The 27,198-nt window shown below is 53.7% G+C and overlaps 1 protein-coding gene across 1 annotated transcript in view; it reads left to right on the top strand.

Annotated features, from left to right (window-relative positions):
- The window catches only part of LOC133342593 (scm-like with four MBT domains protein 1), a 74,143-nt gene extending 51,092 nt beyond the window's left edge, over positions 1-23,051 (top strand). The window contains 21 exon segments of the mRNA XM_061551815.1: positions 55-149; positions 1,202-1,442; positions 2,017-2,105; positions 2,696-2,770; positions 2,772-2,819; positions 2,821-2,916; positions 2,918-3,011; positions 3,621-3,715; positions 4,188-4,289; positions 6,494-6,743; positions 8,018-8,100; positions 8,499-8,616; positions 9,534-9,647; positions 10,236-10,278; positions 12,591-12,661; positions 13,210-13,349; positions 14,245-14,354; positions 15,938-16,113; positions 17,872-18,035; positions 18,940-19,479; positions 20,095-23,051. Coding sequence (XP_061407799.1) covers positions 55-149; positions 1,202-1,442; positions 2,017-2,105; positions 2,696-2,770; positions 2,772-2,819; positions 2,821-2,916; positions 2,918-3,011; positions 3,621-3,715; positions 4,188-4,289; positions 6,494-6,743; positions 8,018-8,100; positions 8,499-8,616; positions 9,534-9,647; positions 10,236-10,278; positions 12,591-12,661; positions 13,210-13,349; positions 14,245-14,354; positions 15,938-16,113; positions 17,872-18,035; positions 18,940-19,479; positions 20,095-20,235 — 2,885 coding nt within the window. The 3' untranslated portion in view covers positions 20,236-23,051.
- Positions 23,052-27,198: the final 4,147 nt, after the last annotated feature.

Below are 27,198 nucleotides of genomic sequence, written 5' to 3'. Positions count from 1 at the left end.
GTATCGAAACGAGCGTCGCCGTTGATCGCCGGTGGTGGTTGTCTCGCCGCACAGATGAGGTGTGCAGTGCCGAGGAGGTCGAGTTTAACTGGGACGAATACCTGGAAGAGTGCGGCGCAACACCTGTCCCTCACACGGCCTTCAAGCACGTGAGTCTCCCCTGCTTCCGCCTCAACGCAACGCACCCTGATGTCATTTCACGCGCTGCGTCTGGATGAGTGGCACGGCGGTTAAGAGCGCATGACTCCCCCCCCCCCCCCCCTCCCGGCGCGTTGGGGAGGTCACGAGTTAAAATTCTTGTCAGGGAGATCGGCTCGCAAGCCCGTCATCTCTCCTGAAGTTTGCAAAACCGTTACAACTTTGTGGGAAGTCAATCGGTGGTTGTATCTGTGCATAGACTCGCACCCACCATGGGAATGTAGAATTTGCCAGGAAGGTCTTCCTAGCAGTATTATTGAAGGTTTGCAGCAGTGCGTGCTGGCGTTTTGATGCACCGTTTGGTTCAGGGCCCCCGTAGGGTTGCCTAGTGCCACAAACGTTCGTTATATCTGAGTAAAATTTCTATATATCCAGGCATGACCAAGAGGCGTGACGGCACATCTGAACCGTACCAGGATGGCATCTGGGCCTGTCCGGAGAGACGCCTGCGAACTTGACTCTCTTCTCGTGCATGAATTAGAACTTGGCCAGGCACTCGGTGAGACATCTACCGGCAGGGAGCTGCCGTGGTCTAACGGTCGGCACACCAGACTTGCAATCCAAGTCCAGGTTGCCGGATCGATTCCGTCTCCTGGTGCCGCAGTTAAAACTATGGGGGGGCTGAGCGTCTCAAATTACCCCCCCCCCCCGCCGCCTCTGTCCATTGAGCGGCGTAATTGGGTTAGACCACGGTTAGTCAATGGGCAGGTCGCGTGCGTGGCGGCGCGGTCCAGCGTGGGGTGCCGCCGACTCTTCCAAGACATCTGTTCGGCGTGGAAGAGGCCTTTCTGCCAGCAGTGGCGCGAGCGAGCAGCTGCAGCGCGTTCCGCTTGTGCCCTCGTTTACCCTTGCGCCTACCAACACTCGCTTGCCGCTTGCGGGACACCCAACCAACCAAGCCCTCGAGCCAGGCCCCGTCCATTCATGGAGAGGGGGATGGGGGGGGGTGAGGGGTGAGGAAACGATGCGGTGTCCGACGGCGCGCGACGGACCCCCTTCGCAGGTGGAGCGGAGCCTGCAGAGCGGCTTCGCCGCCGGGATGAAGTTCGAGGTGAGGAACCGCGGGGGGACGGGCACCTACTGGGTGGCCGAGGTGGTGACCACGTGCGGGCAGCTGCTGCTGCTGCGCTACGCCGGCTACTGCGCCGACCGGAGCGCCGACTTCTGGTGCGACGTGCGCACCGCCGACCTGCATCCCGTCGGGTGGTGTGCACTCACCGGCAACGAGCTGCAGCCGCCCGAGGGTGAGGTCCTCGCACGCGTGTGTGTGTGCGTGCGTGTGCTTGCGTGTGCTTGCGTGTGCTTGCGTGTGTTTGCGCGCGTGTGTGCACGTGTGTGCTTGCTTGTGCTTGTGCGCGTGTGCGTGTGTGCTTGTGTCTTTTCGTGAGCACTTGTGTGTGTGTGCACTCGCTAACAGCACTTGCCCCAACAGTTTGTTAAGGCTATATGGGGTGGGGGGGAGTCTTTGTGTGTGTGTGAGCACGTGTTGGGTGTGTGGGGAGCGGTCACGTAGCGGTTACGAATCTGGCGGCTCGAGTTCGATGGTTATCTGACCCGTCCGGTCAGCATTAAATGTTTTACCCTGGTGTGGTGTGTGAAAACATCAGCATTGGGGAGACGAAGGGTGTGAGGGTCGGCGCTTGCTGTCCGAATAGTGACCCAACCAGAGAGAATTGTAGCCGATTTGGCTCTTCTCGCAAACTGGCTGTGTGCCAATTAATTTATTGGCTGTTGTCCGACGATCGGGAAGAAAAATCTGAACAGTCGCACGGGAGTTCTGTTCGAGCGCGGTCTCGGTTTGTCCGCGTTGTCCAACAGCCATCAAGGAGAAGTACAAAGACTGGGGTGCATTCCTCATCAAGACGCTGACGGGTGCGAGGACGGCTCCATCCAGCCTCCTGGAAGGGGTGAGAGCCCCACCACCCCCATCCCTCTGCGTTGCCGCCACGCGCGAGATGTTTACTCGCTTAAGCCGTTTCCTTTTTTGCTGCGTCCATGCCGTCGTCCAGCGGTCTCAGCCGAGTTTCATCTGAACGGAACTTTTTTTTTAATAAAAAAAATTTTGAACAGTAGACCAGCGCAGGCCCAAATGCCCATTATTGACAATGACAAAACAGCATGATCATCAAAGTTGTTCTAGATGAGATTGTTTACAGGTATCGTGAGATTATCATTATTGTTGTTGTTATAAGAGCTTGGGAAAACGAGACCATGGAAGGGAAAATGCAGACGTAGAAGTGTCTTTACCTGCCGTGTGGTGGTTGAGATACATAATCAGCTTGGGAATCAAATTGTGTGGACTTACAGGAGGCCCAGGTACAAATGAGTATTTGGTGCGGTGTGTAGTAAAACATCGCCACTGGGGAGACAAAGGCGGCCGGGCGTGGTGCCAGACACTCACCCACTCGTGTGCCGTGCCGACCTTCATAGGTCCTGCTCGCTAACGGCACTCGGTGGGGTGTGGGGTGTTGTCTCTTTGCCTTCGTGTTTTGCACAGCCGAACCGAGGGAAGCCGCCGATGGAGCTGATCGTCCCGGGCTCCGTGCTGGAGCTATTCGACGACCGGGGGGACTTCGTGCCCCCACCAGCACCCCCACCTGGCGCGCCCCCACCCGCAGAGCCCCTCCCCAACCGCCACGCTGCTGGCCAGTCCTGGTCACGCACAACGTGGGGGGGCGGCTGAGGCTGCGCTACTGCGGCCTGGGCGAGCTGCACGGCGGGAAAGTACGACCGGTGGCTATTCTACCTGCACCCGCGCCTGCACCCCCTGGGCTGGGCACAGCGCAGCCAGTGCGTGCTGGAGCCTCCCGCAGGTGACGCGGCAAACGACGCCGGGATGGGTTCGCGGCCTCTGGGTTCCGTGCTGGACTAGCGGCGAGTGGCTCGCTTTAACGCGCCGTGGTGCTCGCGCGGCGAGGCGTTTTCGCGGATAGGGGCACGCCGTTTATAACGGGGAATTCCGCACCGTTATAACAGAGAACTGCCCACCGTATTAATGGGGAACGCCCCACCGTTACAGTGCAGAATGCACGTCGTTGTAACGTGGAACGTTTCGCCGTTATAACGAAGGACTCCCCACCGTTATAACGTGGAACGCCGCACCGTTACAGTGCAGAATGCACATCGTTGCACATTGCTTAACGCAGTTTTTTCTTAACGTGGCAACTATCGGGAACGCATCTGCCGCGTGAAACGAGAGATTACTGCGTAAACAATGAAAAATGTTTTAACTTCCATAGCTAGTGCGATTATCTGTATTTGTTTATTGGGGGTTAGGCCACGTGATTATTGCGTTTACAAAGATTTTTTTTCTTCATTGCCGATGCGTTGATCAAATCTGCCACCAAGTTTGTGTTGCGATGAACATAATAATACATTGCGGCTGATTGATCGATACTGTTCCTGTTCGTTTCCCTGCGCAGCCATCAAGACGATGAAGTCTGAGCAGGAGTGGAAGTCCGTCCTTTGCTCTGTGTACGAGAAGAAAGAGCCGCTCCTGTCACCAGAGATCTTTAAAGTAAGTGCGCGCACACAAAGATCCCCGTGGAGCCTTTAACAGACTGTTGGGGCAGGTGCTGTTAGCGAGCAGCACCTATGAAGGCTGGAACAGCACCCGAGGGGGTGGGTGGCCAAGACCACGCTCGGCCGCCTTTGGTAGTGTTTGTACACACCGCACCAGGTACTCGTTTGCAGTTGATTCGACGTAGGGGAGGCCCAGGACTGGTTCAGATAATCGTCACTGGTTTTAGCCGTGGGTGGGAATCGAACTCGGGTCGCCGGGTTTGGAGCGCAGTGCGCTCACCATTACGCTACCGCTCCCAACGCGCACACACACACACACACGATGGCCGAGCGTGGTTCTGGCCACCCACCCTCTCGTGTGCCGTGCCGGCCTTTTAACGGTGCTATTCGCTAACAACACTTGCCCCAAGAGTCTGTTAAGGCTATACGTGGGTCGGGGGGTGCCAACTTTGTCTTTGTGTCTGAAGGAGCGTGCCGAGGTGCGGAGCCACCGTCTCGTGCCGGGCATGAAGCTGGAGGCCGTGCACCCCGCCAGCCCTTTCTGCATCTCCCCAGCCACGGTCGCCACGGTATGAGCCGCCCCAAGCGTGTGACGGTGGTCGGGCAGTGGAAAAGTCAAGTCCGACGATATTCCCCTCCCCCCACCCCAAACCCACCACCACCGTATTCCACGACACGGCGGAGCGGCGGGCGCGTTCGCCGCTCGTTGCAGAGGTTCGCGGTTCGAGCCCGTTAGGCTGCCCTGGTTAATACTGCGGACGTATTAACCAAAACATAATCATCTCTGTCTGCTTCACAGTGGATGTTTAAAGTAAAACAGTAAAAGTTAGCCATATGTGCCTGTGTCAGGATCTAAAATTGGCCAAACTCTACTGTCGGCGGCCTACGGCCAACTTATTCTAGCTCCTGCCGAAGACTTTGGGCACTTGACGCCTCGCCCGTCGCCCCCACTACTCACTCACTGTACTTTTTTGGGGTGTGTGGGGACGACAATTTTTGGAAACCTGTTGGATCAACTTTTTACCCCCGCATCTGGCACGGGGGGGGGGGGGTCCAGTTTCTTAAAATTTCTCATTCAGGCCTTTTGAAAGGCTCTCATAATTTAGTTGACGGACAAGCGGAATGCCATGCTTTTATAATACCAAATTATCTAATTGGATAAACCCACATAACGACATTGCTCCCTCGACTGTGAAGCTACTGCAGACTGTTTGCATGTGGAACATTGCACCTTTCGTGATAGCCTGGGGCTATGACAATGGCGCGATTACCAATTCTACTCGTGATTTGCATTTGTTTCGAGAGAGACAGAGGGAGGAGAGTCTGAAGAGCCGGTTGATTTGCGAGAGATGGGCGGAGAAGGGTAGAAAACGAGTCAGTAACAGTGCTTGCATCTCTCACTTATCTCTCCAGGAAAAGCCACATTTGAGTATTGAATTGTGCTGCTTGAAATGTTGGTTAATACGAACACTTGAGTGGACCTGGAGAGATGCACAAATATGGGTTAGCACGCTAAAATACGAACGGATAAGTCGGCAACCCAGAGGTCACGTCCACCGTGACCTCTGTGGCCCACACCACCTCGCCTCCAAATTGCTGGATTCCAGGTGTGATGATCGCAATGCTAAACATAATAATAATATATCCTCCAACATTTTTTTTCTTCTATGACCAATTATACCACCTCATTGGTTCTGAGCCATGCGATCATTTTCGGCGACTATGGCCCATCCACTGCTGGGGTGAACGTCTCGCCAATGCCGGCGCCGCCTTCTCCGTCAAGCCACGTGACTTGCGGGGATTGAAGTTGGGGACGCATGAAAATGTATTGGCGCACGCCGAGAACAAGCGGCTTTCGTGCCTCGTGAAAAAATACTCATCAGTGCAAAATTCCCCCGAGGGGCCTCCACAAATGGGAAAACCCAAGCTGTTGTACCGAGCTGCTTGAGAGAACGTCGGAACTGGATTTTGGTTAAAAATGCCGCTTTAACACCACAGCGTCTGGTGCAATCGAGCGCCCATTAGAGTTTGAGGGTGATTCAATTTTTCATCGACTATATTTTCTCATCAGCCACTATAGCAGCAGCCCCTCCCCCCTTATAAACGAGTAAGTGGAATCTCAATAAAGTCACCGGCATGTGACATGGTGAGTGTCCTCTTGGCAGAGCTGACAACGAGGGAGCTGCACGCATTAAATATATCTGAATTTAAACCACGATATCCTGCCACTCTGTACTCTTGGATGTTTGCCATCCAGGCTGCTTGGCTGGATATTCTTGTCTTCTTCCCCCCCCCCCCCAATTGCATACCGATTGTGCCACCTGCGTCACCTCGTGAATAAAAAAAACATCTCCATTCGGAACTCTCACAGCGATGAGCGCTTCATCAACTCGTGCATCACTCAGATGGGCTCGTGTACGTGAACCCCGCAAGCAGCTGCGTGCATGCATATGCCGTGTATGCGTGCGCCTTGCGATTGCGTGCGCACGATCGCTCCCGCGTGTGTTCCCGCTGCGCTACAAACCCCGCGACCAGAGTTCCATACCCACTCACGGTCAACAACAACAGTGACGATTATCCGAGCTGATCCCGGCCCTCCCCAAGGTCAACTCATTCTGAAATAAGTACCTGGTGCGGTGTGCAGTGAACATCACCACGAGGGAGACAGAGGTGACCTTCCTATATAGCCGCTGCTTCTCGCTAACAGCACTTGTCCCAACAGTCTGTCGAGGCTATATCGGGGGACCTTTGTCTTTTGCCCGCCCCCGTGCAGGTGCTGAGCGATAAGTACTTCGTGGTGGTGGTGGACGAGCCGCGGGCGAGCAGAGCCGCGGGGCTCGACGCGATCGCCTGCCTCGGCGCGTCCGGCGGCGGGGGCGGCGGCACCGTGGCGGTGCGGCGACACGGATCGGCCGGAGGGCTCGAGGCCGCGGGGGCGCCGTTCGTGTGCCACGCCGACAGCCCCAGCATCCTGCCCGTGCAGTGGAGCCTCAAGAACGGCGCCACCCTCGAGCCTCCGCAAGGTCCGACTCTCGCATAGTGGTCGTTAGTAGTAATGAGGATAATAACGAATCGATGTGCTTATTATGTTTTAATTTTTTTACAAAACGCGAGCCCATTACAGCCCGTCACACGGGAGTCGAAGATCGCAGGGACTCGTCCCGACGCAGCTGAGCCGTATGGGGGAGGAGGTGGGGGAGCTCGGTGTTGCCCCACGTCGGGGAGAAGTTGAACATTTAAATGGAGGGGAGAGGGGATGGTGGGATGACGAGGGAGGGGAAGTTCGACGTGCTTCTTGAATTGAGGAAGGTTTTTTTTTTTTTTAAAGATCTTGGGAGAGAGAATCGGTGATGTTAGTAGTCTCCTTGGCTGTGGTGGCTGTTGCACGGCTGTAATCCAGTGCTTTGGAGGAGACGGGAGTTTTTGGATCATTGCAGTCGTGCGAGACGTCCAATCTTGCCGAGCTGCAAGATGTGGCCGAGAGATGGCAATAGAGCAAAGTGGTTTTGTGAATAAAAGTGTGCAGGTATTCGAGTGGCACCTGCTCGCATGCATGTCATGCACTCAATGTAGGAACCAGCTGATTTAGAGGGAAGCTTTCCTCGGCAAATGATTGGCCTTTGGCATTTTAAATTTGTCGTGTTTTGACGCTGTTTTCAGTCGTGTTTGTTAACAAAACGAATTGACATTATTTTTAATGATTGAAACTAATTTCTCAAAGTCCAGAAAATAAATACACAAATACCAGACCTAACCCCCAGTGCCCTCTGAACGTTCCCACAGTAGTCCCAAGTGACAATGAAGTGATGTGTGCCCGGGTGTGGGTAGCAAAGACAAAGAGCATTGTTTTCTGGGCAAGGATTAGATCCTTGGAACATCATTTTATCCAGTGCCTTTTCATCTTGAGAAGACCACGCGTAAAAATCACAGCTTTGTCAAGTTCAATCATTGCTCTATTCAGACTTTCCTATCAAGCATCGCATCTCGTTGCACACAGTTTTTTTAAAATATTATTATAATCCATAATGAAGTTTTTTTTGGGTCAGATTGTGTAAATATAAATGTGTCGTTAAACCTGCCACCACCCGACACAGTCAATCGGTAAGATTTGTCACAAACCAAAACGTGCCAGTTAGTATAAACCCACACCATTTACACTTGGGGTACTGCGATGTTTCGCTGGCGATTGCAACCAGTCCTCATCAGGCGATATTAAAACAACTCTTGTTATCGACGTTGTCCCTGCTGCGTTCGTTGGCTGTAACGTGAACTCCGGCTCTCCCCCCCCCCTCCTCAGGCTTCAGCAGCCACGACTTTGACTGGGCTGAGTACCTGAAGGTCTGCGGTGCCGAGCCAGCGCCACTCCACCGCTTCCCTGCCGTGAGTCCCTCCCAGCCGAGCGCGGCCGCGTCGCCATGCCATGCCATCACAGCCGTTTAAAATCTCTTCCCTCGGGAATTTGCCAAATTCACGAATCGTTTTAACAACGCAAAAACGGCCAACACGGCACCACTACTCCCGTGGCGGTGACGGAGTTGGCGCCGATTTCGTTGGTGGTGGTGGTGTTGTCTTTTGGGAATGCCCCTGTTAATAGCGGAGCTCGTAACGGTGCCGATCTATCGGGTTAGCGCTGCATGGGGTTTTTGCCGCGGTTGACGACACCGCTACTGCTACCGCTCTCGCCAAGACGAATGGGCGCCCGTGACACGCCGTGCCCACCGTGCCCGTGACGTGCCCTGCTTGTGTGCCCCGCTTGTGGATGCGGATGGATGGCGCAGGAGCACGAGTTCCAGGAAGGCATGAGGCTGGAGGCGGCCAATCCTCTGCAGCCGTCTGAGATCTGCGTGGCTTCCGTGGTGCGCGTGCGCGGGAGGCTTGTCTGGCTGCGTTTGGAAGGTGCGTCGATCGATCTGCCCCTCGCAAAGCATCAGCCAGGGGCTGTCACACAGCCTAACCCGGCACACGACTCACACACATGCAAAGACAAAGGTCTTCCCCGTATTGCCTTCACAGACTGTTGAGGCAAGAGCTCGCATTCATTATTGCACCATCTGTAACTGTCCTTGTAGTTAATCACAGTTTCTGTCTTTTGCCACATATTCACGTCCGGGTGCATTCGATCATTCTCACGTTTCGTTGCTGCTAAGCGGCATCACCGTAAGCCAAGATCTTCACATTGATGGTTGAAGTCCCCGCACCTCCCATTGGTCTCCGCACCTCCTATTAGCACGGTTGGCTACGTACGGTGCGTAAGAAGTTCTACAGACATACATATGTTCCCCACGCCACGGCTATATCTCTCGGTCTTGTAATGCAACAATCTATCCAGCACCTGCGCACAAGCCGAGCTCGTCGCTTCTTCTCCATGATGGAGAGGCCGTCGGTCAAAGGCAGACGAACAGAAGGTCCTGTGCCTGGTCTTGGTGCTTGGTGGAATATTTGTAAGTTTTGCATACCTGGGGCGCCGCCGTGGTGGGACGATAACCCTCTCGCCTGGTACGCAGGAGGTCGTGGGTTCGATCCCGACCCTGACGCCTGCCGAATTTGCATTTTCTCCTTGTGGTCATGTGGATTTTTCTCCGGGTCCTCCGGGTTTTCCCTCCACATTTAGAATCACCATGCCTTTAGAGCATTTGGCTGCTATAAGTTTCCACGTGATAAGCCGCCTTCGTTAAAGCTATTATTTGTGGGCAGGTCGCTTCTGTAAAAAGAGCTATGTAGCTCAAGTGGGCCTTACGTGGTCCTGGTAAAATAAAAAATAAATTGTTTAGTTTTAGTAGTCGTAGTTTACCTGTGACCGTGTCGCTACCCAGGTCTGAAGAATCCTCTACCAGACTGCATTGTGGACGTGGAGTCTATGGACATCTTCCCGGTGGGCTGGTGTGAAACCAACGGCTACCCCCTGTGCTTGCCCACCAAGGCCATCTGTAAGCTTCCCTGCCGCTCGCCTCCCTCTCCCATCCTTCTTCTTCCCATACCCCTCCCCTGCTCCCCTACCCCCTATTGTGCGTCCGAAGTTACTTGACAAAGAGCTGCGCAGAATAAAACAACGCAGCGCCTGTGGTTTGCCGCCTGTAGACAACGTAATTAACGGCCGCGGATTGATTAGCCGCGACTCTGTGACTCGCACGAGCTGCGAGGGCAGAAAATGTATGCGGAAGGGGTACGCGCGGGCTGTGGCAGGCTGTTACGGGCTGTCTGGGCTGTGCGGGCTGTTACGTGTCGTTACGTGCTGTTACGGGCTGTTACGGGCTGTTGCGGGCTGTTGCGGGCTGTCTGGGCTGTACGGGCTGTCTGGGCTGTTGTTAGCCCATGCGGCACAGGCTCATCCCCCCCCCCCCCCCCGTAAGCGCTGCAAATGAGAATAAATGAACTGCGGACGCGTCGGCCGGCAGGAATTCACCGTCGCGGTCGCTTGTAGAGGCGTCTCCCATTGAGCGCCTGTGAGCGTGTTGATTTGCACGCCGAGCGAGCGAGCGCCCGCTCACCCCCTGTGTTGTCTCTTGTATTTGCAGTCCCAGCTCAGAAAAAGATTGCCGTCGTACAGCCGGAGAAACAGTAAGTGGCCGCTTCTCCAGCTCGCCACGGCTTCCGCATCACCTGGCGTTGAGGCTGCAACCGTGCGGCGGAATTCGCATTTATATTCACGCGGAATGTGCAAGTCTTCCCAAGACCATTAAAAGTCCTGATTTTTTGTCGGTTGCCTTGCAGTGAGGACGATAGTAATATAGTACTGCTACATAACACCGCTCAAGACAATGCGTTTGCACTTGAACATATTATTTGCTGCTGCATTGGCAGGGGCGCGCAAGTGCAGTTCACGAAACACTCGATGAATCTGTCAATAACGCTGCCTTGAAAGGAAACAATGTATATATACGCAGCAGGTGTCATTTTTGGCAATGGCCCTTTCACATGAAGAAGGTCCTTTGCCTGAAACGTCGTAATTCACACGCAGTTTTTCCCTCCTCCCGCGAGTGTCCCACTCAACGGTAGGGAGGGGCGGGGGAGGGGCGGGGGGAGGGGTGTGGGGAGGGGCGGGGAGGGGCGGGGGGGGGCGGGGGAGGGGCGGGGGAGGGGCGGGGGGAGGGGTGTGGGGAGGGGCGGGGGGAGGGGTGTGGGGAGGGGCGGGGGGAGGGGTGTGGGGAGGGGCGGGGGGAGGGGTGTGGGGAGGGGCGGGGGAGGGGCGGGGGAGGGGCGGGGGAGGGGCGGGGGGAGGGGCGGGGGAGGGGTGTGGGGAGGGGCGGGGGAGGGGCGGGGGAGGGGCGGGGGAGGGGCGGGGGAGGGGCGGGGAGGGCGGGGGAGGGGCGGGGGAGGGGCGGGGGAGGGGCGAGGGAGGGGTGTGGGGAGGGGTGTGGGGAGGGGCGGGGGCGGGGGAGGGGCGGGGGAGGGGCGGGGGGATCCGGGTGGCGGTGGTAGTTGTGGATTGACGCTGCTCGTCGTCACTTAAGCAGCACCGCTGTGGCGGGGTAGTCATCGGCGGGTGTCCAATGGAGAGACTCGCCCTCGCCACAGGAATGTGGAATGTCCACCGCTGCCGCTCAGGGCTGTGTGCAAGGAGATGAGCACCCGCGCATTGTACATTTTGAGAAAGAAATCACTCTGACTTTTGGTATATCCTGGGTTTTTGTGTTTGAGAGGTGGCAACCCTCCCAACCTCGACTGCCTGCACTCATAAGGGGTCAGGCGGTGGTCTGACATCTCCAGTTTCCCCCGTGCGGACACGCGCCAACTCGGCTACCGGCTCCGCGCAAATCCCCCGGCCAAGAGACTTGCAGCGTGGACGTGAGAATGGGGATTAAGACTCCCCACTGCTCAAAGGAAGCTTTGCTTCTGCGTAGTCTCCACGGGGGGTGGGGGGGTACTGACCCATGAAGGGATCACGGGCATGTAATGTGAACGGTGTGTCGCGGACTGAACGGCGCGCGTGAGGCCACGTGTGTACGTGTGTCGAACTTGTTTCGCACCGTACGTTACCCAACCGTGCTAGTCGGAGGTGTACATTGAACTGTGCATGTGAGAATAGATGATGTTCCTGTGTGCTTTGTGCAATAGTTTTGGGTGACCCTTGCAGCCACTGAAAGTGCTATCAATGATTGCAATTAATTAACAAATTGAATCTTTGAACATCAAATCAAGCATATCTACATTGCGACATAACTGACATCATCATCATACACACATTTTCCACTGCTGGATGAAAACCTCTCCCATGCCATCACCATCTTTCTATCTCATCGCTCCATCTCTGTGGTGCTTTCATCTCGGGTGACTTTTTTCTTCGTCTGATATTCCTTCACCAGTCTCGCCCATTTCGCCATCACCCCCCTTCTATTGAGATAGCCTGCCAACAATGCCCGCTCTTGCTTGTCTATGATTAACTTAAACAAAGGCAATCTCTCATTGTAAAATCAACCACATTTTTGTTAATCAGCCTCTATCGGCTTTCTGGACCAATGGTTTCAGATCGCATTTGTTTATGCAGCCAAACTCTAGCCAAGAGCCTCTTCAGCAAAATCAGACTCATCCTCGCTTTAACACATGCTCCTGGAAGTCCATAATCTCATGTACAAATGAGTTATTTTAACTTTGTACCTGGCGAGAGATGTCTGACTTTCTTGTACGATTATTTATTGATATCGTTATAGGCCAAAGTCCCGTACTTACGGTGCATAACAAGTCCTTTGGTGTTCTGGCAAAGAGCTATGTTATAACTCTGTGCTTCCAACCTTGTCGCATGGTTTACCCTGCGACTGATAGTGTTGCGTTAAACGTTACTGTCCAGTATTTGCTGTCGTGTTCTGTGTAGCCTCTGGTCTGTTGGCACACTTGTTGACTTGGGCAATGTGTTTTGTTTTTATTTTTTGCAGGTTACCCATTAGCGTGGCTACGGAAGACGAGCCAAAGGCCCAAGACCTGACGGTTCACGCGTCAGACACGGGTAGCCGCTTTTGTTTCTGTCAGTGTGTCTTTGTGCAAGCGTATTGACATCTGCGTCTGTGTGTTTGTCCTTGTGCTTACGCGTGCATCTCTGTGGGGATGTATCTGTACGGAAAGCAAGTGCGGCGGTTAGCGTCGCGCTGCGGTGCGAAACCCACCAACCCGAGTTTTATTCCCGCTCGTGGCCAACACCCAGTGGCGATTATCTGAACCGGTCCTGCGCCCTCCCCTAGGTCGACTCAGCCTCAAATGTGTACCTGGTGCAGTGTGTAAACATCGCCACTAGGGAGACGAAGGCGGCCGGGTGTGGTGCTGGCCACCCACCCCCTCGTGTGCTGTGCCGGCCTTCATAGGTGCTCGCTAACAGCACTTGCCCCTAACAGTCTGTTCAGGCTATACGGGGAATCTTTGTCTTTGTCTGCCGGCCTTGATTGGTGCTCACCATGTCTTTGTATGTTGAAATTCTTCCGCGCCGTACGTAGGCAACCGTGTTACTCGGAGGTGCTAATCGCGAATGCTAATCGAGGGAATCGATTGTCCTGTGCGCAGGCACCGGGATTGGCAAGTACTGCTGCCCTCGGATTTTCTTCAACCACCGCTGCTTCTCGGGCCGCTACCTGAACAAGGGCCGCATCGCTGAGCTTCCGCAGTCCGTGGGTCCTGGCAACTGCGTAGCCGTGCTACGGGAGGTGCGTCCACGCGCAGACACGATCGTCGCCGGCTCACCACGGCGCCCGCACACGTGTGCGTCGTAGAGGAGCGGTAGCGTAGCGGTTATGTTTGTATGTTGAACTTCTTTCGCACCCTACGTAGCCAACCACGCTAATTGGAGGTGCGGTTAGTGCTACGCTACGAACCTGGCGAACCGAGTTCGATTCCCCACTCACGGCCAACACCGGTGACGATCATCTGAACCGGTCCTTGGCCTCCCCGAGGTCGGCGGTTTGGAAATGTCACCAATAGTGAGACAAAGACGACCGGGCGTGATGCTGGCCACCCACCCCTTCGTGTGCCGTGTCGGCCTTCATGTGCGCTCGCTGACAGCACTTGACCCTACAGTCTGTTGAAGCTATAATGGGGGGGATCTTTCTCTTGTCATGGGAACCTAGCCTGGCACAAGCGCAGTGGTGACATCACCGTCACTTCGTGGCGTATATGGCTGTTACTATAATTTGTGGCCAGGTCGCTTCTGAAAAATGGCTACATAGCTCGGTGGGCATTACCTGGTAAAATATTAATAGTTTCATAGTTTAGTTTAATCGCACTACGGCTGAACAATTGGTCAGGGGGAGGGAGTAGAGAAGGAGTAGGGAAGGAGGGATGGGGAGGGGGGGGATGGGGTGGTATGGGGTGGGGGAATGGGGAGGGGGTTGTGGGGGGAGGGGGTGTGGGGGGCTATGGGGTGGGGGGGAGAGGGGGGCGACACTTCTTGCCTTGGAGAGCTCCCCAATGGAACGTGACGGGAAAGATGGTGCCTCTACAAAGCTGGGGGGGGGGGCGGGGGTGGTCGTTGCCGTGGCGACCGGTTCCCCTGGGCGTGCCGGGGCTTGAGCGGGCGGTGGTGGTGGTGGTGCGGTGTGACAGGCGCTGTCCCTGCTGATCAACGCTGCCTACAAGCCGAGCCGCATGCTGCGCGAGGTGCAGCACAACGGAGAGGGGCGCTGGGGCGGACACAAGGAGACGCTCAAAGCCAAGTGAGGCCCGGAGTCTGGCAAATACACACGCGTGCATTCGTGTGAAAAAATAAATGTGTGAAAAAATAAATAATAATAGGGGGGGGTTTACCTTTTCTCACAATAAAACAGGTGTTGAGATCCATAATAGAGGTTTTTTTGGGTTGGATCGCGTAAATATATAAATGTGTCGTTAAAACCCGCCACCACCCGACACAGCCAACTAGTAAGGGTTGTCACGTAAACAGAACGTGGCCAATTTGTCATGTTCGTCATGTTCTGTTTACGTGGTCGCAAGAGTGTTAAACACCAAATAGAAACCCTTTTGCAAGGAATATATGTCTGCATTGAGCACACGTACTTGTGGTGAACATGCAGACAAACACATGCTCTGGTAATATATGACATTGTCTTGGAAATTGATTGGCCTACATCAGAGACAGCCTTCTTTAGGGCCTAGTCTTCGCCACCAGTGTCAGAGCAGAGAACAACGCCAAAATAGCGAACAGTCAGAAAGGATAAAACCTCTTCTTATTTATTCATACTTTTCATACCATGTGCATTTGTGTGTAGGTAACGTACGTACGCGCGCAGACACACGAAGATCCACCGCTCACACCCCCCCCCCCCCCCCCGCCCGCTCTTAAACCATATCGATTGAAAAACTCATTTCTTCAGAGATGATTTTTGCGTTTAGTTTGGTGTCCTTCCCCCAGCACCTCTGATTAGCACTGTTGGCTATGTACGGTGTGCGAATAAATTAAACATACAGTCCCCTTGAACAGACTGTCAAGGCCAGTGCAGTTAGCGAGCACCTATTAAGGTCAATACGGCCACACAAGGTGGCCAGTTGCATGTCTCTTGGCTGCCTTGTGTCTCCACACACCCAAATTCCTGTGACTACTCACACGAGCGTGCCATACGTGGACACGTATTTATACTGCGCAGTGCACACCCACTTACTGTGGGCATTCATATAGATGCACACACGTGTACGCTCGCACTCGTATGCTCTCATTCACATGAAAATGCGCGGTTCATCACCCCCATGCACAGTTTGATACGCGAGTGCATCATTTGCTGGAAATACAGCTTCCTGACTTACTCTCACCCTCATTGCTAATGCACCAATTGCCCCTCTGTGTGTCCGTACGTGCGGTTTTATTTGACACGGAATGTGTACGTTTATATCTCCCCCTACATACACCAACTTAATCTCACTGCCACACCCCGCACATACTTGTCCGTGCGCTTACACCCACACACACACCCACCCACTCCCACTCACACCCACTCCCACACCCACCCACCCACTCCCACACCTACACCCACCCACTCACACACCCACTCACACACCCACCCACACCCACCCACTCACAACCCACCCACTAACACACCCACCTACTCACCCACCTACTCACCCACCCACTGACACACCCACCCACACCCACCCACTCACCCACCCACAACCCACCCACACACACCCACCTACACACACACCCACCCACCCACTCGCACACCCACAACCCACCCACAACCCACCCACAACCCACCCACACCCACACCCACCCACACCCACCCACGGCTACCGATTGCACTGCAAGGTACAAGGGCAAGAGCTACCGCGCCACCGTGGAGCTGGTGCACTCGGCGGAGAAGGTGGCGGAGTTCTGCCGCTGGGTGTGCGTCCGCCTCGAGTGCTGCCCCGTGCTCTTCGGCCCCACCGCCGTGTCGGACGTCTGCCCCGAGCGGTGCTCCAACCTCACCAAGACCCGATACAGTGAGCCCCATACCCTCCCTTCCCTCCCCAGCCCACCCCTCCCCACCCCTCCCCTACCCTCCCCACCCCTCCCCTCGCCGGCCCACCCCTCCCCACCCCTCCCCCTCCTCCCCTCCCTTCCCTCTCCACCCCTCCCCTACCCTGCCCTCCCCTCCCCAGCCAAGCCCTTCGCCTCCCCTCCCCACCCCTCCCCTCCCCTCCCCAGACCACCTCTCCCCACCCCTCCCCTACCCTACCCAGCCCACCCCTCCCCTCCCCAGCCCACCTCTCCCCACCCCTCCCCTACCCACCCTACCCTCCCCACCCCTCCCTTCTCTCCCCACCCCTCGCCTCCCTCCGTGATCACAGTCCCCAGGAAGATACTCCTCTCGTCAATTAGCATAAACCATCACGCAAACTCCGGTCATCCTCGCAGGAGCGGCTTTTGGCTGGCCACCAAACAAAGACGGTCACCGCATCGCGCGCTGTCTGGAACGTTCTTCATTCTGATATTAGCAAGCCACTAGAGCTATGCACTTTAAAATCTGGATTGAAAACTAATTTCTTTATAACTGTTTTTTTTTGTGTTCCGTTTGTTTTCCTTCCCCTGCACCTCCGATTTGCATGGTTGGCTACATCCGGTGCAAAAGTTCCACATCAACAAAGTGGCTTCTCACGTGGAAATTCATAGCAACCAAATACTCTAAATGTATGTTGGTAAATGTGGAGGAAAAAAACCCGGAAAACCCTGGAGAAAAATCCACGTGACCACGGGGAGAGAGAGAGAGACACGCAAACTCCAAATATATAAGTGTAAGGGTCAGGATGGAACCTACGTCCTCCTGTATACCAGGAGAGGTAGTTAACATCTCACCTCACCGATGCCCATTAGCCCCTCCCCACCCTGTTGTGGAGGACGGTCGGCAGAAGCTAATGCTGTTTAGTCACAGGTAGCTGACTGGATTCGTACCCAGGATCTCAGCGGTGCCGGCTCTGCGCTCTGACCTCTGACCTACCCAGCAGCCTCCTCCTCCGCTGCCCACTTCTAATCTTGGCACATTCTCTCATCCGTGCCGCGCGCGACTGTCTTTCTGCGGAAGTGAACATTTTTCTTCGCTCTTTCTTTCCTGGCACAGCCAGGCTTTTGGAACGCCCCTTCCTTCATCTGTCTTGCCTGCGTCATGTGGTCTGATTAAATTAAAGAAAAGAGGAAAAATCGATTGCGTGACAGCCAGTGTGTGCCAGAGGGGGCAGCACGCTGACCATCAATAACAACAACCTGTCGAGCCGGACAGCCACCCATTACTTTCATCGTCAAATAAATTATAATTAAAAGCAGATACCGCATTGGCCGTGGTGCAGCCAATGATGCTGTCACCTCTCACCGACTACCCTTACTCTGGAGCTGTCTGTTGCTGCCACTGTCTTGTGATAGCACAGAGCCTCTGTCTATTAACACTTCTTCACAAACAAGAATTATATATAACCATTTGCTAGAAGTACAGCAAGTTGCTTGCTGATCTGTTCATGGCCAACACCAGTGACGATTATCTGAACCGGTCCTGGGCCTCCCCTAAGTCGACCCAGCCTCAAATGAGTACCTGGCGTGATTGGGTAAACATCGCTGTCCCCGGCATGGTGCTGGCCACACCATCCGCCCCTCGTTTGCCGTGCCGAACTTCCATAGGTGCTCGCTGACAGCACTTGACGCGACGGTCTGTTAAGAATCTTTCTCATTGTTCTCTTTCACCTCTGCCCTCCTGCCATGGCAACGCCTAGCGCACTATTATGGCAAGAAGAAGGGCAAGCATGCGGCGGCAGCGCCGCTGTGCGCGGAGGAGGAGACGGGGGCGCCCGGGAAGACCCGGGAGACGCGCGGACGGCGCAGGGGAACGCGGAAGGCACGGACATCCATAGACAGCACCCCCGCCGGGTCCCCACAGGTAACTGCCTAGGCCACAACCTCCTCCACCACCACCACCACCGTAACCACCACTACCGCCACGGTTGTCACCACCGCCACCAACGCCATCACCATCGTCACCACCGTCACCACCGTCACCACCGCTATCTCCGCCTTCGTCCACATTTGTCGGGTTGGTTCTCCTCCAACGGTCAGATGTGTAATCGGTCTACCGGGGTTCAGACTTATCCTCGGTCACGTTGTGTTATCAGTAGTCAGAGTCTGAACAAAGCAGGGGTCAGTACTTCCAAAGGTCAGCCCTAGTGTTAATTTAGTCAGGATTTGAGTTTATTTTGTCTTAGTCTAGTCGATGACAGCCCGCGCAATGTTTATCAAGTCACGGTGTTTGGGTTTCATCAAGTGATTATCTCAGTCTTGTCCAGGGGTCGAAAAGCAAGATAACAAGAAGAGACAACTTTTTTTGAATTCGGTAAAAAAAAACTCAATACTTCTAGAGCCGCAATACACTGTGTGGTGTATCCGAAATGGTGGTCCTTCATAAACAACGCGTCACGAAGCTGTCCCTGAAGAGCCACACGTGGCTACGGAGCTACAGGTTGCCAACCCCTGGTCTAGTTGATGGAAGCTGTCAAAAAGTTATTCGACCTTTTTCGTTGGTAAATTGTTTAGTCTTCAGTGCACTGCAGCCTCTGATCATGTCACTCAATGATCTCGGTCTGCATCTCTAGTCGGGCTCGTTAACTTAGTCTCGTAACGGCCACTCGGTGCTTTTGTCTTCCGCGCTTGGCCGCATCCATCGCCACGCTTGGTGATGTTTGTCCGCTCGGGAGCACTCCCCCGCCACTCATCACGTTCACTCAACCAACGCCGGGGTGGGAGGGGGTTGGCCTTGAGTCGTTCCGTTCCTCCGCCTCTCTCCGCAGAACAGCGTCGACTTGGACGACGACGTCGATGAAGAGGAGGAAGAGGACGATGACGACGACACGATAGAGACGGCGAGCAGCGAGACGTCGAGCCTGGCGGCGCGACCCCGCACGCCCGACGACCCACCCCGGCGGGTGCCGCCCCTGCGCATCAACACGCGGCCCCAGATCCCCACGCTCGTTGCGCCGCCCCCGCTCCAGCGCTTGCTCCGGAAACGGAAGGGCTCGCGTAGCGGCTCCGGGTCCGGCTCCGGCTCCGGCTCCGGTCCCGGCTCCGGTAACGGCTCCGGCCCCGCCGAGGCAGCGGCAGCCGCCACCACTTCGCCGCTGGACGAGAACGAAGAGGAGCACGGCAAGCGCGGGAAGCGGTCGGCCCTCGACAAGGAGGAGGAGGAGGCGGCATCACGAGCGGCGGCGGGGAAGAGATCGGAAGCCGGCTTCCGGCTGGAGAGCAACCCCCTGAAGTGGAGCGTGGCGGACGTCGTGAGGTTCATCCGCTCCACTGACTGCGCGCCGCTCGCCAAGGTCTTCCACGAGCAGGTGCCCCCCCCACTCCCCCCCCCCCCCAATACTTCCTCGCCAGGGTGGGGGGGGGGGGGGGGTTTGCTTCGTCTCCTCCGGCATGGCGGGACGTGGCGTGTGTTGTGCCGGGGAGGGAGAACGTCAGCGGTTATCTACGCTCGGCCTGTTGAGAAAAGTTAGCGGGGTTGCTGCTCTGGCAGGAGGCGTCAGCGTCGTGACTGAGGGGCGAGGGCCAACGGGCGGGATTAATGACGGGAGTGGCAGCCGAGGAACGGAGTGGATCCCAGGGGTCATCCAGTGGGGACGCTGGAGCAAGGGAATTAGCTCGTGCGCAGGCCCTCGGTGGATTCGCACGTCGCAGGATCCTGAGGCATTGCGACGACATCGGGAGGCCTTCATCCAGCAGTGCATTGATCATGGCAGATTATTCGATCCATTGTTTTGTGTTTTGAGGATTGTGCTTGTCTTATCTTCGTATATATATCTCATCTCGTCTCCTCCCTGTGTATCTGTTCTTGCGAATGCATTGGTGGGGCCTCTTTTCCATGAGCTGGACCAACCACAACCCATCCACCCCCCATGCAGTCACCTCTCTCTCTCCAGTATTTAATCTCTTGTCTCTTTCACACACAGGAGATCGACGGCCAAGCGCTGCTACTGCTGACCCTCCCCACCGTGCAGGAGTGCATGGACCTCAAGCTGGGCCCTGCCATCAAGCTCTGCCACCACGTGGAGCAGGTGAAAGCGGCCTTCTACCACACGTACGCCAACTGAGCCCGCCCCGGGCCGGCACGTGGCACGTGGCACGTGGCACGTGGCACGGCGCATCGTTGCGGTGGAGCCAAAGTCACGACAAGCCGGATTACCGACGCGCAGGAGAACGTTGCCGTGGATTAATTTGCAGGGCGAAGACAGAAGCTCTCATTCGGGAGAGCGCGTGGATTCAAAGCGTTGCGCCGATTACGACGTGGAGGTGGAGGACTGGATGCGTTCGGTTTGATACGTGCGCCCAACCGGGACGCTCGCGGAGGACTTGCTCACTTGGCCGACGTGAAATTCGACAATCGAGAAGCGTTGGGTGGAAACACGCGGATTCGGCGAACGGCCCCGGTGGAGGGCGCTCATGCGTGTGGAAATGGACGTGGAAGTGAACGCGGCTCGGGAATCCAAGCGGATGAGCGGCCTGCGTGGAAGATGCCTGGGAAGGAGGACCATGTGGATGAGTGTAATGTGGGAAGTGACCGGCGGGCGGGGAACAATACTTGGATTAGGCGACCGAGCGGAGCGGCGAGCGAGCGTGGAAGAGACACGGAGTCGGCGCTTGCCGTTTCACGTCACAGGTGACAGATTGTGCCCTCGAGAGAGAGACTCTGCGGATTTATATTCGCCGCGAAAAGATAACATTTATTTACAAGAAAGGCCCGCCTGATGTTTATGTCGAGACTCATTTAGCAACATCTTTTTATTTTATGGCTTGGAGTTGTGTGGTTTTTTTTATAATGAAGTTTTATTTGCGGTCGGTAATTTATATTTTTTTGAGCTGTCGTTGGAAAATGGCAATTTGATCGGTTAAATTCAAGATTCAACCACGTGGAATGTATTTCCCAAGCTTTAGCGCATATTCGAGAAACGCACGTGCACATTGCTCTGTCTCTCATTGTCTATTTCCCCCCCCCGCCCTCCCTGAAAACTCCCTCTTGATCGGAGGCAGGCCACGCGTAACACAATGCACATGCCTCTTGTGTGTTGCATATCCGTCGATGAATGTTCTGTTCAGGCGTTAGCCCTGGGAATGTGTACTGCCCGCACGGTCGTCGCCAGGAGGAGAGTCGTTTTACATCGGGTCAGATCTTCTGCCGATATTCCCCGAAGCTCACGGTCAAAAGTTTTTAATTGAGCAATTTGCATTCGGCCGGTGGACAAGCGATTTTTATAATTCTATGAATTTTTTTTTAGCGTCAAAAAGTTTATTTTAAAGTCGTAAATTAATTTGCTGGGTGTTGAGGCCAACGCCCCGTCTCGTGGATCTTTTAACCAAAGTATTGTCTTTTTATGTGGGGCATATATATGCCTGTGATGGAACTGAAGTGTGTGTGTGTGCACGTGTGCACGTTTATATGAATGTACGTTGTCTTAAACCCTGTTGTAATAAACCTACATGTAATCCCCCCTCCCCCTCCCTCCCAGTACTGTATATGTGTACACAATCAGCAATGTACTCTTCCTGATATAACACCGAATGTTGTGGCGCTCTGACATGTTTTCGCGTCACGCCCTACTGCGTGTCGTTTGGGGCGATGTCCGACGTTTCGCCACACTTGCTGGGAGCTTCTCGGCGAGCCGAATTTGGTTCCTCGTGTGGCGTGTGGTGTGAAACGTCGGACAATGTGGGGCAAACCCCGTAAACGCTTCGGAGAGCTATTACGGCACAACCGCGAACAACGACACGGTCGTGCTGAACGTTATGACCAGAAGTGGATGCGATTCGTAATTGGTTTTTTTCGGGGTTAGGTCGTGTGTCAAAATGTGTGTTGTTATACCCTCTACCACGTGACACAAGATGGCCAAGCAATAAAAGTGTCACTTGAATCGGACGTGCTTGGATCTCGAGTGAACAACCCGATGATGCTGGTTGTTACTCTCAAAAACAACAACAGCCGCTTCGACAACCACCGCTGGTGGTGGTGATGATGACGCGGTATTACACGTGGCTGTGTTTGATTCACGCGACACTTATGATTGCTTGCGTCGGGTGGAGGAGAGCATACGACACACTCTACCCCCCGACGACCCAACCCAAAAGAAACCAATCATGAATCATGATGTTTGGTTGTGAAAGCCTACGTAAGAAATTAACAAGTTGATGTGTTTGCACTATCGTAACTGTATCCTCTCTCATCACTCTGCTTAAGGACCCCCCCTCCACCAACCCCTCCCCCCCCAAAAAAAATATATTGAAAAGCTCTTGTAGTTTTAAACGTGGGCACTCTCCAACACACGTTTTAAGCTTTGCCAACAAAAAAAATATATACTTTAAATTTACAAATCGCTGAACCACTGTGGACTTTCTGAAAAAAAAATGCCAGTGATGGTCAAACAAAAAAAACCCACCTGGGCTAATATTTTTAATCCAACGCTTTGTTTATTTGCAAAAGTTCACGCACACTTTCGACCGTGGCCATTATGGACTTAGTGTAGATATGTGAAGGGTTGTTATCAAATTATCCAGCGTGTAGCAGCATTAGTCATTTGACCACCATTTGTTTCCCTTTAAATACGGAGCCTCCTCATACAAAGGGCATGTGCTAATGGTATTCCTGTCCCGCAAGTTGCATTCGTGATGGAGTTCCCTGCTGCACGTGTGTGGACATTGCACATGGCGATCGTCGTTATTATTGAGTATTTGTCCGGACCATGCTGGCACAGCTTCCCACGCGGTAATGAGTTGCTGACCTTCCATTTAAGCAAGCCTCTCTCTCTCTCTCTCTGATTTATTACAGGTCATTCTTATTACTGTACATTCGCACCAGAGGTAAAGCAAAAAATGTGGTTTTGAATGGAATGGACATGTACCAGAAGAAAAAAAGAAACTCGCATAACCAGATATTTGTTTATTTCCTTGCAAATATTCCTGCCGTTGCTCTCACCAAATCTGTTCGGTTAGCATTGGACTTCTCTGTGATAGCTGGTCGTGATGATGAAACCGATACATTTTTTTTTTTAAACACGCTTCCTTATAACGAATCGCATTTGTAACGCAGGACGTGTTCTGTTTATAACCCGACGCAATTTTTATTTTTTATATCCCACGTTAAATTGTGCAGCAGCAGCAGGGAGAAACGTGGGGAGAACTAGATGGCACTATTACAGGTAAATATGTATGCTTTGTATTAAACGATGATCTGGGGGGGGGGGGGGGGGCACCTGTAATTTAAATAAATTTGGAAATCAAAACCACGTGGCTCAAAGTTAATCGGCGTAGGTTTCGTGTTCGCAATATCACGGTCAATCTGTCGTTATCCGTTTCCGCAACCGCCTTGTTGTTTACGTGAAGAATCGGTGTGCATCGGCTGCTTCGTGGTTCGCTTGTGGGCCGACGCGTTCGCTTGCAAGATCCCCGACGGCTTGAATCCCAGTGTCTTTGGGTACCGGTTCACATTATCCACGCAACGGTGTTGTTAATGAGTTTTTTTTATTGATTATTCCGCTAACAGCGTTCGCGAGATTCGCTGCAGTCACTCACTGGCAATCGGGCACCTTATCACCTTTATATCGGTACTATAATGGTCACTCTTCCGGTGAACTTCCACTCATTGGTTAATACACCCATGTTGAGAGGACTCGGCCTAGCAGACTGATTGTTTCGTCTCATCTCATACAGTGTTCAACCACCACTGCAGATCACAACACTCACCCACTCACTCATCCACAGTGTTCAACCACCACACTGGAGATCACAACACTCACCCACTCACTCATCCACACGGTGTTCAACCACCACACTGCAGATCACAACACTCACCCACTCACTCTGTCCACACAGTGTTCAACCACCACACTGTAGATCACAACACTCACCCACTCACTCTGTCCACACAGTGTTCAACTACCCCACTGCAGATCACAACACTCACCCACTCACTCGTCCACACAGTGTTCAACATCGACAGTGCTGTTTGTGGCTGCCGACTTCACTTTTTCCTCCATGGGGCCTTTTGCTTAGCAACTGCGGTTTGTTTTTTTACACGAGACGGCACACGGGAGTCGAATTGTGCGTGTATGAATCATTTGTGTACAAATAATGCAAATAACATGCTGATCTTGTCATATGGCATGGTGTAGCGAATGAGTGCGAATCAATGACGAATATAATCATGGTACCTCGAGGTGCACTGCATGGGTGGTGGATGCTATGTAAATGTCAAATGATGATGTGGGGACAAAATACCAACGAGATTGTCAAAATGACACGAGGTCTTATTGACTCAAATGACGGACGCAGTTAATGAAGTTGCAAATGTCCATGGATGGATGGTGACCTGTGGAATGAACGCGCGCCGCTCTTCGTTAGAAGCGCAGTGAACGCATGGGGAGGATGATACCACGAGGTCTCGCAAGGAAGGAAGGCGGTCGTTTTACTACGTCAGGACCCAGAAGACACTTTTTTAAAAAAATCACAACTTCCAAAAGTATAATTTGATCGTGAACGACATTCCCATCGACAACAACAAAAATCAACCGAGGTGAAATTATTTGTCTAACGGCAATCATTTGATCACGTGAACATAACAGTACGTGTGTTAAACTTCTTTCGCACCGTGCGCAGCCAACCGTGCCAATCCGGAGGTGTGGGCAAACGATGCGTGCTCGTAGGGGCAGAACTTCGAAAGCGAGGCTGTGGACTTACCACGTGTTTTTAGACTCTCACACCTGCGAGGCGGAAAGGTGAGCAGAAGATGGCAGGAAGGAGATTGTGTTCACGAACCCATCTGTGTGGATTTTACAGCGGTGTCATTTTCTCGCTTGCCGCGATGGGCTTTCCCGAAACACTCCAGTTTTTTTTCTTATCCCACGTAGAAAATGAGAAAACAAATCGAAAATGAATTAACTCTGTGCGTTAACGTCGCGTAGTTAAAGTGATTGCGTTTCCAGCCCCCTTGTCGGTCCACGTGGGGGAGGGGCGGGGGGCTTTGCACAGCGGTGAATTTTGATGGGAGAGCTGCAATTCAGTTTGGCGTACACAGCCACACGGCACGCCCGTTTGTGACGTGGACCAATATCAACGAGTACATCGTGTGCGAGATTAACTACGTTGCCTAGCAAATGATGCGAACCCCCGCTGGGTTCATTGGTCTCATCGGTTAGGCGAGCAAAGTTGGGCAGCGCGTTTACTTATACGTGGGGGAAAAGTTTCCTCGAAAATGTTTTATTTCGTCGTCGGTGGATGTTGCTCATTTGCACACTTAAAACTCAAACATTAGTGACTTAAAGCTTTCGTGACTGCAGGAATTCATATTCTTTGGGTCTTTCGGTAAAGTCACGTAGATAGAAAAAATATTATTTTCTTTGAACCATCTACGTGACTTTACCGAAAGACCCAAAGAATATAAAAAAATTAGCTTTTTTATTTTACCAGGTAAGGCCCCTACTGAGCTATCCAGCTCTTTTTTCAGAAGCGACCTTGGCCATCACGAATGATAGCTCAACGAAGTTGGCTCATCGCGTGGAAATGTATCGCAGCCAAATCCTCTAAAACGCGCACCGTTGATTCTAAACGCGGAGGGAGAAAAAACCCAGAGGACCCGGAGAAAAATCCACGCGGCTTTTTAAAAGTGCCCGCTGGCTGCGCACGGTTCGACGGGGTTATTATATTCGGTCGGGGTTCCTTCGAACGCCTTTCACATTTTATTCCATTTTGTTAAAGACCGTGTCTCCGAGTTAGTTTTGTTTTTTGTATCCCCCGCACGGACGGGGGGATGTGTTCACGACGTGCCGTGCAGCTCGTCGCGTCCAGCAGCAACGCGCGTTCATTCCACGGCACCAGCTCGGCGTGCCTGCGGGCACACACTCGCCCGTGAAGAGGCGACGTCGCTCGCTGGCCATGCTGATGATCATTAACGCACGCGCGGGGTCTGGTCTTCGGTGGCCCGAACCTCCTACATACAGATTTTATTAGATATATTTGCGTAGCGCCTTATTCCAAGGTGCTTTACAGAAATTCTGATATTGCACATAAGACGATCGTGGTTGAGATAGAGTGGGGTTATTGTTAAAAGTGGTGTGTGGTTGTGGTGACAAGAGAGCAGGCGGGAGTGGTTAAGGAGGGGTCGTATGTATGATGAACTTCTTTTGCACCGTGCGTAGGCAACCGTGCGAGACGCAGGTGCGGGAAAGTGATCCGAGTTGGGATTGGGGTCGTGGGATGGGTTGTGAGAGGGGTAGGGTTCGTGGTAGGGGTAGTGCTAGGGGTAGTGATTGGTAGGGTAGTGAGAGGGGTAGGGGCAGTGGTAGGGGCAATGCTAGCGGTAGTGTTAGTGGGGTTAGGCCTGGTCGTAGCTGGGAGGCGGGGGCAGGGAGTAAGCAGTTGATGGGATAGAGGGAGACGAGATGATAATTGATGCACTGCGCTCGTGTGTGTGTGTGAGACAATCACTCTTATCAGCGCTAACGTTCGCTTTCTCTTCCCTCCCCCTCCCAAAGGCTTCCATCTCTCATCGCCCCTGCTCTGCTTGGTCACAGTGGCTTTGTCTTTGTCAAATCAATTTTGCAGCCGCAGCAGCGCATGCCAAACTTAGCGCTCTTTTCAGAGGTGTGCGCTGTGACTGTTGATGCATCTCCTGGCCCCACAAATCCATCATCATCAGCGGGCCTTGGTCAATCTACTGCTGGATGAAGGCCTCCTCAAGCAGCGACCATCTATCACGATCCCGCGATGTCACAATCCATCTAACGCATGCACGCGCTCTGAATTCATCACTCCATCTCCTCCACGGCGGTGCATGCCTGTGTTACATCGCATCGCATTGTGCATGCGCATGTTGGTGGGTCACGTCGGTTTGTGAAGCTCCCAAATTATCTGGGACGTGAAGCGGCCAGGAGTTGGCAGTACAGCAAGTGGGTTTAGTTGTCCTTCCACCGCACCTCCGATAAGCACTGTTGGCTACGTACGGTGCCAAAGAAGTTTTACACGCATATATCTTCTTGGTTCTTTCGGTAAAGTCACGTAGAATGGAAATA

The sequence above is a fragment of the Lethenteron reissneri genome, chromosome 15, assembly GCF_015708825.2.
Source record: "Lethenteron reissneri isolate LAM-NWPU_2019-01 chromosome 15, ASM1570882v1, whole genome shotgun sequence".
Lineage (NCBI taxonomy): Eukaryota > Metazoa > Chordata > Hyperoartia > Petromyzontiformes > Petromyzontidae > Lethenteron > Lethenteron reissneri.
This window is presented reverse-complemented; position numbering and strand designations above follow the sequence as displayed.